At 38.9% G+C, this 17,153-nt stretch overlaps 2 protein-coding genes across 8 annotated transcripts in view; one reads left to right on the top strand and one right to left on the bottom strand.

Moving 5' to 3' along the window:
• The window catches only part of LOC106084130 (protein sevenless), a 66,378-nt gene extending 59,087 nt beyond the window's left edge, over window positions 1–7,291 (top strand). For all 4 annotated transcript variants that reach the window (XM_013247623.2, XM_059366367.1, XM_059366366.1 and 1 more), the window contains exons 12-13: window positions 2,063–2,493; window positions 6,344–7,291. In XM_013247623.2, the coding sequence (XP_013103077.2) occupies window positions 2,063–2,493; window positions 6,344–6,875 (963 nt within the window). In that variant the 3' untranslated portion in view covers window positions 6,876–7,291. The remainder of the gene's footprint in view (window positions 1–2,062; window positions 2,494–6,343) is intronic.
• The window catches only part of LOC106084131 (uncharacterized), a 700,945-nt gene that overhangs the window by 81,345 nt on the left and 602,447 nt on the right, over window positions 1–17,153 (bottom strand). The gene's annotated exons all lie outside the window — the stretch shown is intronic.

Below are 17,153 nucleotides of genomic sequence, written 5' to 3'. Positions count from 1 at the left end.
AAGTTTAGTTAATAGTTTTAAAAAATATATCTGGGGAAGTAGAAGAGTATAAAAAAATCTCTCTTAGCAAAAACGCACTTTTAATGTGAAAAGCTTCATAAACTGTTTATAAAGCTTCGCAAACAGCTTAAAAAGAAACATTTGAAAGATGATTTCTAAGCTTCGTTAAAAATAAAATCTACGAGTCAAGTTTGAGAAGCACCATAAACAGTTTTATGGGTATATGTAGTATGTAGTAAAAACGAAAATTTAAAAATTGGTAAGCCTCATTTGAAGAACAAAAACTTTAACAGTTTTAAAAGCTCTTTTAGTTTGCAAAGCTCTGTTAGTTTGAAAAGCTTTGTAAACAGTTTGAAAAGCTTCGTAAATAGTTTGCAAAGCTTCTTAAACAGTTTATAAATCTTCGCAAATAGTCTTAAAATAAGCATTTGAAAGAGGCTTTCTAAGCTCCGTCAAAAATAAAATCTGCATGTAAAGTTTGAGAAGCACCATAAACAGTTTTATAACTATGCAATGGGAAGAAAATTTAAACTTTGGTAGGCCTCATTTAAAAGACAAAAACTTCAACAGTTTGAAATTCTCCACAAAAAGTTTAAAAATTAAAAAAAAAAGAATCTTTAAGCCTCGTTGAACATAAAGCATTCCTTAAACAGATTAGAAAGACTGGATGATGTGCATGGAAGGTCAGGAGAGCTTTTCATGGAGCAGGTAAAGGAAGAAATTTTCTAAATACCTTAGCTGCCAGTGGCAGCCCTTAAATCCTTAAACCTATAGCCTGGAGTTTTTAGTTGTTAAGTATTTGTAAACAGTTTGAAAAGCTCTGTAAACGGTTCTATAAGTATATCTGGGAATGCAGTAAAAAGAAAATTTTTAAAAAATATTTGTAAGGCTCATTCAAAAGAAAAGAACCTTAAACATATCTAAAAGCTCCAAAAACACTTTTTAAAGCTTCTTAAATTTGTAAAAGCTCTATAAACCGTTTGGAAAGCTCTGTAATTAGTTTGAAATGCTCTGTAAATAGATTTAAAACCTTCCAATACAAAAATTTTAAAAATGTTCCGTAGGCCTTAAACTGTTTGAAAAGCTAAGCAAACAGTTGGAAAATTTGGCTAAAAGTCACTCTAAGTTTCATTGAACATAAAAAAAAATCCTTAATCAGTTTGAAAAGCCTTGGAAATGTTCCTCGAAGGCCAGTAAAGCTTTGCATAGGACATATAATCGGGGAAATTTTCAAACTAACTTGGCTCCAAGCGGCAGCCCAAGGAGATTTCATTCCATACTATAGCTTGAAGATTTCGGCTTGAAAAACATCGTTAACAGTTTGAAAAGCTCTGTTTACAGTTTGGCAGGTATTTATTGGGTTGCCCAAAAAGTAATTGCGGATTTTTTAAAAGAAAGTAAATGCAGTTTTAATAAAACTTAGAATGAACTTTAATCTAATATACTTTTTTTACACTTTTTTTCTAAAGCAAGCTAAAATTAACAGCTGATAGCTGACAGAAGAAAGAATGTAATTACAGAGTCACAAGCTGTGAAAAAATTTGTCAACGCCAACTATATGAAAAATCCGCAATTACTTTTTGGGCAACCTAATATATGAGCCTCATTGAAATTAAGAGACCTTACACAATTTAATACGTTACCTAAACAGTTTGAAATGTTCTGGCAACAGTTTGAAAAGCCCCGTTAATAGTTTAAAAAGCTCCGGAAATAGTTTGAAATTTGATGAGCAATATCCATAAACCTGAGGACAAGTTTGAAAAAATTCATTCAAAGCCTTTAACAGTTTAAAGTGCTTCGTATAAAGTTGGAGACCCCTCTAGCCCAAAAGAGTAGCGATCCCAAAACTGAAAGTTAGTTGCATAATCCATTGGAGTTTGTCTACTGCAAACCAAAGGACAAATCGTATGAATATTTCCCATAGAATCCCTCTTGAGTTTAATAATCCATTCCTTTTTGGCTTGACCTTGAACTGTCATTCATGTTACAATATTTTCATGCTATTCCCTTACCTCTATTTTAATTTTCTCTTCCCTCATTCTCTCTCTCTTTTTCTTTGCAGAAACCTGTGGCCTCCTTACAACTTCTAGATCTCATGTCCATGTGCATTGATGTTGCCACTGGCATGGCCTATTTGGAGGATATGCATTTTGTGCATCGTGATCTCGCCTGCCGCAATTGCTTGGTTTCTTCTCGCATTCCCAGTAAACGTACTGTGAAAATAGGAGATTTCGGTTTAGCCCGAGATATCTATAAAAACGACTACTATCGCAAAGAGGGAGAAGCATTGGTACCGGTGCGTTGGATGGCTCCCGAAAGTTTAGTGGATGGTGTTTTCACCACCCAATCGGATGTATGGGCATTTGGTGTGTTATGCTGGGAAATTCTAACGCTGGGTCAACAACCTTATGCTGCCAGAAATAATTTTGAAGTGTTATCCTATGTTAAGGATGGAGGAAGATTGGAGCAACCAGACAACTGTCCAGATAAATTGTGAGTGGAAAAAAGAGAAAATTTTCTTCATCTTTTTCAGCCAAAAAAAAAAAATACTGAAATTTCGAAAAATTTTTTGAAATATAAGTTTTTAGAGATAAACTTTTTTAAAATTTTCAAAAAAAAAAATTTTAACTTTGATAAAATATTTTATAAAATTTTCCGAAAATTTTTATAAAGGTTTTAAAAACAGAACTTTATAAAAAATTTTGACAAAATTTTATAAAAATTTTTTTTCTGTGTGTGTTTGTTTGTAGGTTTGTTTGTTTGTGTGTATAGACTCAGAAATAGCTGAACCGATTTTCTTGAAATTTTCACTGATGGTGCATAATGATCCCGTGGTGAAAATAGGGTATTACATTTTTTGATATCTGAAGGGGGCGGACTCTCCCCCTTATCCTAATTTTCAGAAACCCCAGATCTTAGTGCGATTTAAGCGAAATTTTGCGTGCTCTCTTATAGTAACCTACAAACAAGAATTTGGTATCCAAATTTCGGATGGGGTACCTAGGGGGACCGCCCCACCCTAAAACCTACCAAATATATTTATACACCAATCACGACAATATGGGACTCAAATGAAAGGTATTTGGGATAAGAAAACGTATCTGATATCCAATTGTCGGACCAAGTGCTAGGGGGACCACCCCAACCCCCAAAATACCCCTAAATCGGACATATTTACCGACCATGGCAATATGGGACTCAAATGAAAGGTATTTGCGAGTAGAATATGAGTCTGATATCCATATGAGGGATCAAGTTTCTGAGGGCCACCCCACCCCCCAAACAGGACTTATTTACTGACCATAATAATATGGGGTTGAAATAAAAGGTCAAGTGGGGCCAAGTGTTTGGGGGGGAGCCTCTCCCCAAAAACATCCCCCAAAGGGGACAAATTTACGACCATGGCAATATGGGTCTCAAATGAAAGGTCTTTGAGAGGAGTAAAGCACGAATTTGATATCAATATTTGGGAAAAAGTGTCTATGTGGTGGCCCCACCCCCATAACACCACCCAAATATTACGTATTTGCTGACCATTGCAATATGGGTGGCAAATAAGAGGTGTTTTAAAGTAGAAGAGATATATTTTCAGGGCCAAGTCACTGAGTGGCCGCACCATCCCCCTAAACACCGCCCCCAAACCGGTCATGTTGGCCGATTATGGAAATATGGGGGATGTTTTTGGGGGAGGTAAATATGTCCGATTTAGGAGTGTTTTGGGGCTTGGGGTAGTCCCCCTAGCACTTGGTCCGACAATTGGATATCAGATATGTTTTCTAACCTAAAATACCTTTCATTTGAGTCCCATATTGTCGTGATTGGTCTAAATATATGTTTGGTAGGTTTTAGGGTGGGGCAGCCCTCCTAGGTACCCTATCCGAAATTTGGATACCAAATTTTTTTTTAGGGTACTTATGAGAGCGCATAAAATTTCGCTTAAATCGTACCACCCATCTCCGAGATCTGGCGTTTCTGAAAATTAGGGTAAGGGGGAGGGTCCGCACCCCCCTTTCGAAATCAACAAATTTAGTACCCTATTTTCACCAAGGGATCATTATGCACCATCTGTGAAAATTTGAAGAAAATCGGTTCAGCCATTTCTGAGTCTATAAGGAACACACAAAAATACAAACAAACAAATAAACAAACAAACACAAAATTGATTTTTATACCCTCCACCATAGGATGGGGGGGTATACTAATTTCGTCATTCTGTTTGTAACTACTCGAAATATTCGTTTGAGACCCAATAAAGTATATAAATTCTTGATCGTCGCGACATTTTATGTCGATCTAGCCATGTCCGTCCGTTTGTCCATCCGTCTGTCCGTCCGCCCCTCTGTCCGTCCGTCTGTCTGTCGAAAGCACGCTAACTTCTGAAGGAGAAAACCTAGCCGCTTGGAATTTTGCACAAATACTTCTTATTAGTGTAGGTCGGTTGGTATTGTAAATGGGCCATATTGGTTCATGTTTTGATATAGCTGCCATATAAACCGATCTTGGGTCTTGACTTCTTGAGCCTCTAGAGTGCGCAATTCTTATCCGATTGGAATGAAATTTTGCACGACGTGTTTTATTATGATATTCAACAACTGTGCGAAGTCTGTTTTAAATCGGTCCATAACCTGATATAGCTGCCATATAAACCGATCTTGGGTCTTGACTTCTTGAGCCTCTAGAGTGCGCAATTCTTATCCGATTGGGATGAAATTTTGCACGAGGTGTTTTGTTATTATATACAACAACTGTGCCAAGTATGGTTCAAATCGGTCCATAACCTGATATAGATGCCATATAAACCGATCTTGGGTCTTGACTTCTTGAGCCTCTGGAGTGCGCAATTCTTAGCCGATTGGAATGAAATTTTACAAGACTTGTTTTGTTATGATATGCAACAACTGTGTGAAGTCTAGTTCAAATCGGTCCTTAATCTGATATAGCTGCCATATAAACCGATCTTGGGTCTTGACTTCTTGAGCCTCTAGAGGGCGCAATTCTCATCCGATTGGAATGAAATTTTGCACGACGTGTTTTGTTATGATATGCAACAACTGTGTGAAGTCTAGTTCAAATCGGTCCTTAATCTGATATAGCTGCCATATAAACCGATCTTGGGTCTTGACTTCTTGAGCCTCTAGAGGGCGCAATTCTTATCCGATTGGAATGAAATTTTGCACAACGTGTTTTGTTATGATATCCAACAACTGTGCGAAGTGTGGTTCAAATCGGTCCATAACCGGATATAGCTGCCATATAAACCGATCTGTGATCTTGACTTCTTGACCCCTAGAGGTCGCAATTCTTATCCGATTGGAATGAAATTTTGAACGTTGTATTTTGTTATGATATCCAATAACAGTGCCAAGTATGTTTCAAATCGGTCCATAACCTGATATAGCTGCCATATAAACCGATCTTGGGACTTGACTTCTTGAGCCTCTAGAGGGCGCAATTCTTATCCGATTGGGATGAAATTTTGCAAGACGTATTTTATTCTTACTTTCAACAACTGTGTTGAATAAGGTTCAAATCGGTTCATAATCTGATATAGCTGCCATATAAATCGATCTCTCTATTTTACTTCTTGAGCCCCCCAAAGGGCGCAATTCTTATTCGAATTGGCGGACATTTTACACATGTCTCCAACATATTGTGGTCCAAACCGGACCATATCTTGATATCGCTCTAATAGCAGAGCAAATCTTCTCTCATATCCTTTTTTTGCCTAAGAAGAGATGCCGGGAAAAGAACTCGACAAATGCGATCCATGGTGGAGGGTATATAAGATTCGGCCCTGCCGAACTTAGCACGCTTTTACTTGTTATATTGGGTTGCCCAAAAAGTAATTGCGGATTTTTCATATAGTCGGCATTGACAAATTTTTTCACAGCTTGTGACTCTGTAATTTCATTCTTTCTTCTATCAGTTATCAGCTGTTACTTTTAGCTTGCTTTAGAAAAAAAGTGTAAAAAAAGTATATTTGATTAAAGTTCATTCTAGGTTTTATTAAAAATGCATTTACTTTCTTTTAAAGAATCCGCAATTACTTTTTGGGCAACCCAATATATAAGATATTTTTTTAGAAATTGGGTTCTAAATATAGTATATAGTCACATTTTTCACAGAAAAAAATTCCACAAAAATTTCTATAAAATTTCTTCCATAAATTTCTTCAATATAAAATTTTTACAAAATTTCCTTGAAGATAAAATTTTGAAGATAAATTTTTGATACAATTTTTTCTATAAAATTTAAGAAATATTTTTTAGTTTAAAGTTGATTTTGATCTTTTCTCCTTAAAAATAATGATTTCCTTTTTTTCCCTTTCATTTGTCTTTCTCAGCTTTGCTTTAATGTCCGAATGTTGGCGAAATGATGCCGAAGCTCGTCCCACTTTCCGCAAAATCTTCAATTCCCTGTTGTCGATTAAGACCGATGTGAGGCGCGTTAGTTTGGGCTACAACATCGATGACAGTGATTATGCCATGTATGCCAATCAACATGGCATTCTGTTTAGCACCTTCTTGGGCACACCCTTGAACAAGGTAAACGAAGAGGAGGATGAACAGGATGTTGATGATGATGATGATGACGATGGTCAAAATGCCATCACCTATGAGACACAACAAAATTTGAAAAACGAAGAAGAAATCAAACTCAACACCAATAAGGCAGGCGATAAATTTGAGTTGGCCAATGAGAAAATTGATATGAAAGTACGTTTTGAAAATAATCTCACGAAGACGACAACAGCGAAAACTGATGATGGTGGGGAGGCGCACATGACAGATGAGACACATTTGATAGATGCAAAATTATATCGCATGCAAGAGAATCCCGATTATTATGTTAATGAAGGCATATCAAGATTATAGGGCTGGAGTAGCTCTATAGATTGTACAACACAAAAACCGCCCTTTACACCTTCCATGTAGTGAGAGATTGAAAGAAAGAGAGGGAGAGAGAGAGAGAGAGTGTAGAAAAATGCCAAAGTATAAAAAAATTATTTCGCAAATCTATGGAGACTGTTTATATTTTATAACTCTAATTTTCAAGTGAAATTTTTAACACATTTTGTTTTATTTATTTTTTTTTTCTATGATGTTAAATTAACACAGGCCTAGTCTATAAGTTTATTACTCATTCATTGTTTTTAGAAATAATTTATTATAAGATTTAATTTAAGCTTGGTAAAAAATGTCAAAGCCTAGTGCCTCTGAGAATTTTTAAGAATTTTTGAAAATAAGAACTCTTTCTAAGCCAGGATTAAAGATTGAAATTTGAATGGTGATTTGGTTTTTTTTTTCCAAGCTAGACTTGTATTGGTTTGCCCAAAAAGTAATTGCGGATTTTTCATATAGTCGGCGTTGACAAATTTTTTCAACGGCTTGTGACTCTGTAATTGCATTCTTTCTTCTGTCAGTTATCAGCTGTTACTTTTAGCTTGCTTTAGAAAAAAAAGTGTGAAAAAAGTATATTTGATTAAAGTTCATTCTAAGTTTTATTAAAAATGCATTTACTTTCTTTAAAAAAATCCGCAATTACTTTTTGGGCAGCCCAATAGAAGACAAAGAGATGATATATGAGCATTTTTGTTGTTGTTGTTGTGGTAGCAGTGTATTGTACACCGAGGCGGCAACCCTAGCCGACGATATAGCTATACAGTGCCGGAGATATCACCCCGCCTTGGGGAACTCCCTGCTTCACTCTAAGTTGTTACGACTACTTTTTCCCAAAATCCACAAATGACTGGCTACCACACAGATAAATCGTGAGCCAGCGTTTAAGACCTGGCTGGAGAGATGTTGTTGTAGCAGTTTGTTGTGTTCTCTCTTTCGTTTGCTTGATTCTGTTGAGTGTCGAGGCCCAGGAACTCTGCGACTAAGATGGGGTGCGTCCACAGGGATCTGGGTCTGAGTCGACTGGATCTGGCTGGGAAGTTTAACGGGGGATGTATATCGTGTGGTCCCTGGTTACAATCGGAACATACATCTTGCACGTCGACTTTAATCCTTGCTCCGTAGGAGTTGAGGCGGTTGCACCTGCCGGAATTGAGCAACAATTACTCTGGTTTGCCGGGGGAGGTCAATTTCTTCGGGTGGTCGTTTTCCAAGCACCATATTCACCCGCATTTGCTACTGTGTCTGCACGAATGTTGATATGCCGCTTGATCTAGAGGTTCTTTTTTGTAGCGCGGAAATTTCGCTCTAGATCCATCTTAAGGCTCCTGGGTAGAACACAGCATACTGCTACAACAACAACAATGTAGTTATGTAATGACAACCCAGCCAAACCCATTCGACTCAGACCAAGATCTCTGTGGCCGCACCTCACCTTAGTCGCAGAGTTCTTGGATCTGGATATTCTACAGAACCCAACAGGCGAAAGATAGAACACAGAATACTGCTACAACAATGCTAAGGTGAGGTGTGTCCACAAAGATCTGGATCTGAGTCGAGTGGGTTTGGCTGGATAGTCGAATAGGTGATGTGTGTCGTGTGGTCCCAGGGTCACAATCGGGACCCATATTCTGTATATTAGTCTCAATCTAACTGAGCCAGATCTACTCTGGTTTGCCGGGGGAGGTGAGGTGTGTCCACAAAGATCTGGATCTGAGTCGAGTGGGTTTGGCTGGGTAGTCGAATAGGTGATGTGTGTCGTGTGGTCTCAGCGTCACAATCGGGACCCATATTCTGCATATTGACCTCAATCCTTGATCTGAGGAGTTGAGGTGGCTGCCTTTGCCGCAAACTAACTGAGCTAGATCTACTCTGGTTTGCCGGGGGAGGTGAGGTGTGTCCACAAAGATCTGGATCTGAGTCGAGTGGGTTTGGGTGGGAAGTCGAATAGGTGATGTGTGTCGTGTGGTCTCAGCGTCACAATCGGGTCCCATATTCTGCATATTGACCTCAATCCTTGATCTGAGGAGTTAAGGTGGCTGCATCTGCCGCATCTTAATTGAGTCAGATCTACTCTGGTTTGCCGGGGGAGGTCAGTTCCATCAGATGCACTGGGAGGCGGTCGTTTTCCCAAGGACCATATTCACCCGTTAGCTATTCACCGCATTTGCTACCGTATCTGCACGAATGTTGATCTGTCGCTTGATGTAGAGGTTCTCTTTTGTAACGCGGAAATCTCGCTCTAGGTCATGTAGATCCACCTGAAGGCTTCTGGGCGGTGGATACCTATCTACAAGATGATGATTTAGATGGTTTCTGCGATATCAGCCCGGAAGGTATTGCTTGGACAGCACGTAGTTATGTCTTCCAACGGCTAGGATCTTTGCCTACTGATGGAGGTGGTCCATATGAGAACTGAGGAGACAGCCCGTAGCAGTTGGAAGAGCGGCTTTTTGCCAGATCTGAATTTCATTACACTGCTTGTCACATAACTGAAGAGACCAACCAAACTGGTGCTGCATAACTTACCACAGACCGGCCAAATGATTTGTACGTGATCAACAAGGTTTCTTTGTCAGCAACCCAATTGCTGCCGATTTTTTTAGAGGGCATATAAAATTCCTCTTAAATCAGTACACCCATCTCCAAGATCTGGTTTTTGAAAATTGGGGTGAGGGAGAGACTCCAATATGCGAGCTACAATCAGGTTATAGGCAGATTCTGACCATATTTGGCACACATGCTAAAGGTCATAGAAACAGTGAATGTGCAAAGTTTCCAAATCGCATGAGAATCGCGTTCTCTAGAGACTCGCCGCCGTAACCGAAACGAATGACACCAGTTTTGAGATAAAGCGAAGAATAATACTGGCAAACAGATGGTACTTTGGACTAAGTAAGCAGTTTAGAAACAAGGTCACCTCCTGACGGACGAAGATTACACTATACAAGACACTGATACTATCCGTGTTGTTATATGGTTCTGAGGCATGGGTACTTGTGAAAGCAGATGAGGCAGTACTTGGAGTATTTGAGAGAAAGATTCTTCGTTTAAAAACAAGGTCACCTCCTGACGGACGAAGATTACACTATACAAGACACTGATACTATTCGTGTTGTAATATGGTTCTGAGGCATGTGTACTTGTGAAAGCAGATGAGGCAGTACTTGGAGTATTTGAGAGAAAGATTCTTCGTTAACTATATATGGATCAGTTCGCGTTAATCGAGAATATAGGCGACGTATGAATCACGAGCTGTATGACGACGATAGCATCAAAATAAACGCAAACCGGGAAGACCAAAAGTCCGATAGAAAGATCAAGTGGTGGGAGACACCTCGAAACTTGGTGTCAGAGATTTAAGAATGAGCGCAAAAGATCGAGGCGCTTGGAACGCTATTCTACTTTCGGCTAGTGGAACAAATGTTCCATCATAGCCGATGAAAAGTAAAAAGAGACTCAAGAAGTGTAAAAGGGAGATCGGTTTATAAGGGAACTGTTTCTAAATATGCACAGATATGGCCTATTTACAATCCCAAACAGACAGATAGACGGTTGGACATGGCTATATCAGGTTATAGGACGATTTGAACCGTGCTTGGCACAATTGTTGAAAGTCACAACAGAACACTACATTAAGAAGTTAAATCGGGAGATCGGTTTATATGGGAGCTTTATCAAAATCTGAACCGATATGGCTCATTTGCCATCCGCAAGGACCTACATCAATGTTAAGTATATTTGGAAAATTTCAAGCGGTTAGCTTTATGTGTTCGATCGCTATCGTGATTTCGACAGACGGACGGACGGACAAACATGGCTAGATCGATTCAGAATGTCGAGATGATCCAGAATATGTATATTTTGCTAGCCGAACCGGGCCCGCTCCGCTGCGCCTTTTATAACTCTCTAATATTTTTTTGGGGTGGGGGCACTTCGCCCTGAATGCTGATATTGAATTCGTGCCATTGTAGCCTATGACGCTGAACTCGTTCGTATCCTGGAGAACATCGTACAAAGCGGTGGGGACATTTGTGAGGTACAATGCCATGCATAGTCATTTAAAAAATGTTCCCCAAAGAGGTGGCGGGACGCCGTTTGGACTCGGCTATAACAAAAGGTCCCTTATCATTGAGTTTAACCTTGAATCGGAGAGGACTCATTAATGTGTGAGAAGTTTGGCCCTGTTCGGTTAATGGTGTTTTTAAAAATTAAGGTGAATTCGACTCAAATATGGATATCAAATTCGTGCTGTACTTCCAAATCCCTTTAATTTGAGCCCTATATTGCCATGGCCGGTAAATATGAACCGTTTGGAGGGTGTTTTGGGGCTGGGCGCCCACCGGCACTTTGCACTGAAAATAGATGTCAAATTCGTTCTTAATTCCCAACGGAAATGAAGTTCAGTTGAGGAGGAGCTTTAGGGCGTACCCCAAAAACACTTGGGTCCAAAATTGGATATCAAATTTCGTTTTGCAACTCTCAAATACCTTTCATTTGAGTCGCATATTGTCATCATCGGTCAAATAGCCCATTTGACGTATCTTTAGGAGGAAAAAGCGCCACCGAGAATTGAACGCAAATTTTTATGTCATATTTGTAATCTACTCCTTAATACCTTTCATTTGAGTCCCATATAGCCATGGTCGGCAAATATGCCCATTTGTGGGTATTTGGGGGTGGAGCGACCTCCCATTACTTGGACCTAATGTTTTATGCCATATTTGTAATCTACTGCCTAAAACTTTTCATTTGAGTCCCATATTGACATTAACTTCGAATATATCTGTTTAGAGGAGTTTTGGGGCTGGGAGGCCCCGCTGGGTACTTGGACCCTAATTTTAATACCATATTCGTTTTCTGGTCTCCAATACCTTTCATTTAATACCCTTATTGTGTCCATCGGACCAGTTTCGGATATTGGGGGGTAAGGGGGAGTGTATGCCAAATTCTTAATCTACTCCCGAATATCTTTCATAAAAGCCCCATATAGAAATAAACGTCCAAAATGTCTGTGTGGGGTAGTTTGGGGTTGGGACAGTCCGATGGGTACTTAGACTCAAGTTTTAATACGATATTCGTATTCTAATCTTAAATACCTTTCATTTAATACCTATATTGTGCCCATCGGTCCACTTTTGATTTTGGGATGTGTTTTTGGCATAAGGGGGAGGGTCCGTCCCCCTTCCGATATTGAAAAATTACCTATAAAATATGCGAAAATTTCTAGAAAATCGGTTCCGAAAACCGAGTCCCATATATTCGTGATAGGGTAATGTGCCCATTTTGGATGTTTTTGTGGGTGTAGGGTGACCCCCTATACTTCGACATGAATTTGTATGCCAGATTCGTTATCTATTCCCGCATACTTTTCATTTTATACTTATATTGTCCTCATCCGTCCACTGTTGATTTTGAGTGGTGTTTTTGGGTTAACGGTGGAGGGGCCGCCCCCTTCCGTTATCAATAAATTATAAAGCCTATTTCTACTTCCTGAGCATATTCGTAATCTACTCCCGAATACCTTTCATTTGAGTCCCATATTGTCATGATCGTAAAATAAACCTATTTAAAGGGGTATTGGGGCTGGGGCGGCCCCCGAGGTACTTGGACCCAACTTTTATTATAAAATTCGTACTCTACTCTTGAATACCTTTCATTTCATACTTATATTGTCCCAATCGGTCCATTTTAATATTTGGGTAGTACTTTTGAGGTAAGGGGAGGGTCCGCCCCCCCTCCCGATATTAAAAAACTATATATCCTTTGCTTGCTTCCAGACCAACCTACACAATCTGTGCATATTTCAAGGTAATCGGTTCAGCCGTTTTTGAGTCTATGCGAACAAACAAACACGAAATGAATTATATATAGGACGGGGTCCTAGATCAATATTTCGAGCTGTTACGAACGGTATGACTAGGTTAGTATACCCCCATCCTATGATGGTGGGTATAAAAAAATTACATTCGGCTGGCCGGAACTTTGGTTACCAACTCCTCGGGTATATTAATTAACCACCTTTTGCCATAATCCAGTGAAAAATGTTAATATATGAACCAAAAAGCAGCTTGAAGCTGGCTCGGTTCACCTACCTTTCCCTTAATCAATTGTTAACTGTCATTTTGTTTTTCTTTTATTAATTTTCGAAAATGTTTTCTTTGTTTTCCTTTCTAAAACTCCATTGACAACTGGGGAAGGACATTTTATACTGCAATGATATCAATGATGATTTATGTATTTCTTCATTGTTTTGTTCTTTAGAAACATTTGGTTGATAATTTTTGTTTTGAAGCCATTCCAACAATGTCTAGCATTGTGAATTGTTATCAATATTTCCTTTCAATAACCTCAAGATGTTATTGTATCATAATCATTAATATCATCAGTGTCCACTTAACAATACTGGGATAATAACCATTGAGAAAAAGCTGTCTAAGCAGCTTGGAAGCTGCATAGTGGGATGGTGAAAAATGAAAGAGGAAATAAACCAAATAAGCTGACTTAAAACAAAAACCAGTAAGGAAGGGCAAAAGTCGGGCGGCGCTGACTGTATAATACCCTACACCTACCCTTTAAGTACAATGTGGGAGCTATATCCAATTCTGAACCGATTTAGAAGGACCTCGGCAGATGTTTTCAAATGGGTTATTAAACAATCCCAGTCAAATTTCGAGCAAATATGTCAAACTGTAATGACTACGGTTGTCAAATGACAACATTATTGCAAATTACCCAAAATCTGACGGAAGCTATATCTAAATCTGAACCGATTTCTATGAAATTCATCAGTAATGTCAAGAGTCATAAGAAAATCCTTTCTGCCTTTCGAGAGAATCGGTTAACAAATGACCATTTTATTGCATTATTACTGGAAATCGGACGAACATATATATGGGAGCTATATCTAAATCTGAACCGATTTCGAGCAAACTTCTCAGATATTGTGGTAGTTATCGAGGAAAGCGTTGTACAAAATTTTGGCAAGATTGGTCAATAAATAAGCTTGCAGTGGCTCTTGGAGTGAAAATCGGGCGATATATATATATGACAGAAATATCTAAATCTGAGCCGATTTCTATGAAATTCACCACTAATGTCAAGAGTCATAAGAAAATCTCTCCTACCAAATTTCGAGACAATCGGTTAACAAATAAGCATTTTATTGTAATATTACTGCAAATCGGATGAACATATATATGGGAGCTATATCTAAATCTGAACCGATTTCAAAAAAACTTCTTGGATATAGTGGTAGTTGTCAAAAAAAGCGTTGTACAAAATGTTGGCAAGATTGGTCAGTAAATGAGCTAGCAGTGGCTCTTGGAGTGAAAATCGGGCGACATATATATATGGCAGCTATATCTAAATCCGAACTGATTTCTATGAAATTCACCAGTATTGTCGATAATCAAGAGAAAATCCTTCCTGCCAAATTTCGAGACAATCGGTTAACAAATGACCATTTTATTGCATTAGTACTCAAAATCGGACGAACATATATATGAGAGCTATATCTAAATCTGAACCGATTTAAGGCAAACTTCTCAGATATTGTGGTAGTTTTAAAGGAAAGCGTTGTACAAAATTTTGGCAAGATTGGTCAATAAATGAGCTTTCAGTGGCTCTTGGAGTGAAAATCGGGCGATATACATATATGGCAGCTATATCTAAATCTGAGCCGATTTCTATGAAATTCACCAGTATTGTCGAGAATCAAGAGAAAATCCTTCCGGCCAAATTTCGAGAAAATCGGTTAACAAATGACCATATTATTGCAATATTACTGCAAATCGGACGAACATATATATGGGAGCTATATCTAAATCTGAACCGATTTCAAGCAAACTTCTCAGATATACTGGTAGTTGTCAAGGAAAGCGTTGAACAAAATTTTGGCAAGATTGGTCAATGAGTGTGCTTGCTGTGGCTCTTGGAGTGAAAATCGGGCGACATATATATATGACAGCTATATCTAAATCTCAACCGATTTCTAAGAAATTCACCAGTAATGCCAAGAGTCATAAGAAAATCCCTCCTACCAAATTTTGAGAGAATCGGTTAACAAATAAGCATTTTATTGCAATATTACTGCAAATCGGACGAACATATATATGGGAGCTATATCTAAATCTAAACCGATTTCTATGAAATTCGCCAGAAATGTCAAAAGTCGTAAGAAAATCCTTTCTGCCAAATTTCGAGAGAATTGGTTAACAAATGAGCACTTTATTGCAATATTACTCAAAATCGGACGAATATATATATGGGAGCTATATCTAAATCTGAACCGATTTCGAGCAAACTTCTCAGATATTGTGGTAGTTGTCGAGGAAAGCGTTTTACAAAATTTTGGCAAGATTGGTCAACAAATGAGCTTTCAGTGGCTCTTGGAGTGAAAATCGGGCGAAATGGCTCTTGGAGTGAAAATCGGGCGAAATACATATATGGCAGCGATATCTAAATCTAAACCGATTTCTATGAAATTAGCCGAAAATGTCAAGAGTCATCAGAAAATCCCTCCTGCCAAATTTCGAGAGAATCAGTTAACAAATGAGCAATTTATTGCAATATTACTGCAAATCGGACGAACATATATATGGGAGCTATATCTATATCTGAACCGATTTCAATCAAACATATGGGATATACTGGTAGTTGTCAAGGAAAGCGTTGTACAAAGTTTTGACAAGATTGGTCAATAAATGCGCTTGCAGTGGCTCTAGAAGTGAAAATCGGGCGATATACATATATGGCAGCTATATCTAAATCTGAGCTGATTTCTATGAAATTCACCAGAAATGTCAAGAATCATAAGAAAATCCCTCCTACCAAATTTCGAGAGAATCGGTTAACAAATAAGCATTTTATTGCAATATTACTGCAAATCGGACGAACATATATATGGGAGCTAGATCTAAATCTGAACCGATTTCAAGCAAACTTCTCAGATATACTGGTAGTTGTTAAGGAAAGCGTTGAACAAAATTTTGACAAGATTGGTCAATAAATGCGCTTGCAGTGGCTCTAGAAGTGAAAATCGGGCGATATACATATATGGCAGCTATATCTAAATCTGAGCCGATTTCTATGAAATTCACCAGAAATGCCAAGAGTCATAAGAAAATCCCTCCTACCAAATTTTGAGAGAATCGGTTAACAAATAAGCATTTTATTGCAATATTACTGCAAATCGGACGAACATATATATGGGAGCTATATCCAGATCTAAACCGATTTTTTCCAATTTCAATAGGCTTTGTCTCTAGGGCGAAAAACATGCCTGTACGAAATTTTAAGACGATTGGATGAAAACTACGACCTGTAGTTTGTACACAAATTAACATGGACAGACGGACGGACAGACAGACGGACAGACAGACGGACAGACAGACGGACAGACAGACGGACATAGCTAAATCAACCTAATCGAATCCGTGATTCTGAATCGATCGGCATGCTTATCAATGGGTCTATCTCTCTTCCTTCTGGGTGTTACAAACAAATTCACTAAGTTATAATACCCTGTACCACAATAGAGTTGTAGGGTATAACAAACATTTAAACATAGGCCTACGTCACGCCACAGGAGGGGCATTTCATCGCCACTCCTATGGGTGACCACCATAAATGACCTATTACGGATGCTGACTGAGCAGGGATTTGAACCCGTCTGATACGCAGACGATGTTACAATACTTCTAAGGGGTAAGAATCCGAACGAGCTATGCAGAGGGGCCGAAAGGGTCTTAGATATGCCATATGACTGGGCTAGACCCAGAGGTCTCAATGTTAACCCAGAGAAGACTGAAATATGCCTGGTTACGAGGAAGACGAAGGTGGGCCCTTCGTCGGGATTTCGATATCTGTTAAGGTCAAATACTTAGGTGTAATCTTGGACAGGAAACTGAATTGGCAGTGTCCCACTCAGGAGCGTAGTGAGAAGGCTCAAAGATGTTGGGCACTATGTAGACGGGCCGTAGGCTCGAAATGGGACCTGAATCCTAGGATAGTCCACTGGCTCTACAGGAGCGTGATTAGACCAATACTTATTTAGGCCTCAGTAGTTTGGTGGACTGCTTTGGAGAAAAAGTGCAACATAAGGACCATAAAACAGGTTTGGAGAACATGTTGTCTTGGCATGGGCGGCGCGATGAGGACCACGCTCGCTAGGGCACTGGAGACTAGTCTAGATATCCGACTCATAGACATCCAGAATAGTTCACTGGCTCTACAGGAGCGTGATTAGACCAA

Source organism: Stomoxys calcitrans, chromosome 4 (assembly GCF_963082655.1).
Source record: "Stomoxys calcitrans chromosome 4, idStoCalc2.1, whole genome shotgun sequence".
NCBI lineage: Eukaryota > Metazoa > Arthropoda > Insecta > Diptera > Muscidae > Stomoxys > Stomoxys calcitrans.
The sequence above is the reverse complement of the archived record's forward strand: the minus strand, read 5'-3'. Positions and strand labels throughout refer to the sequence as shown.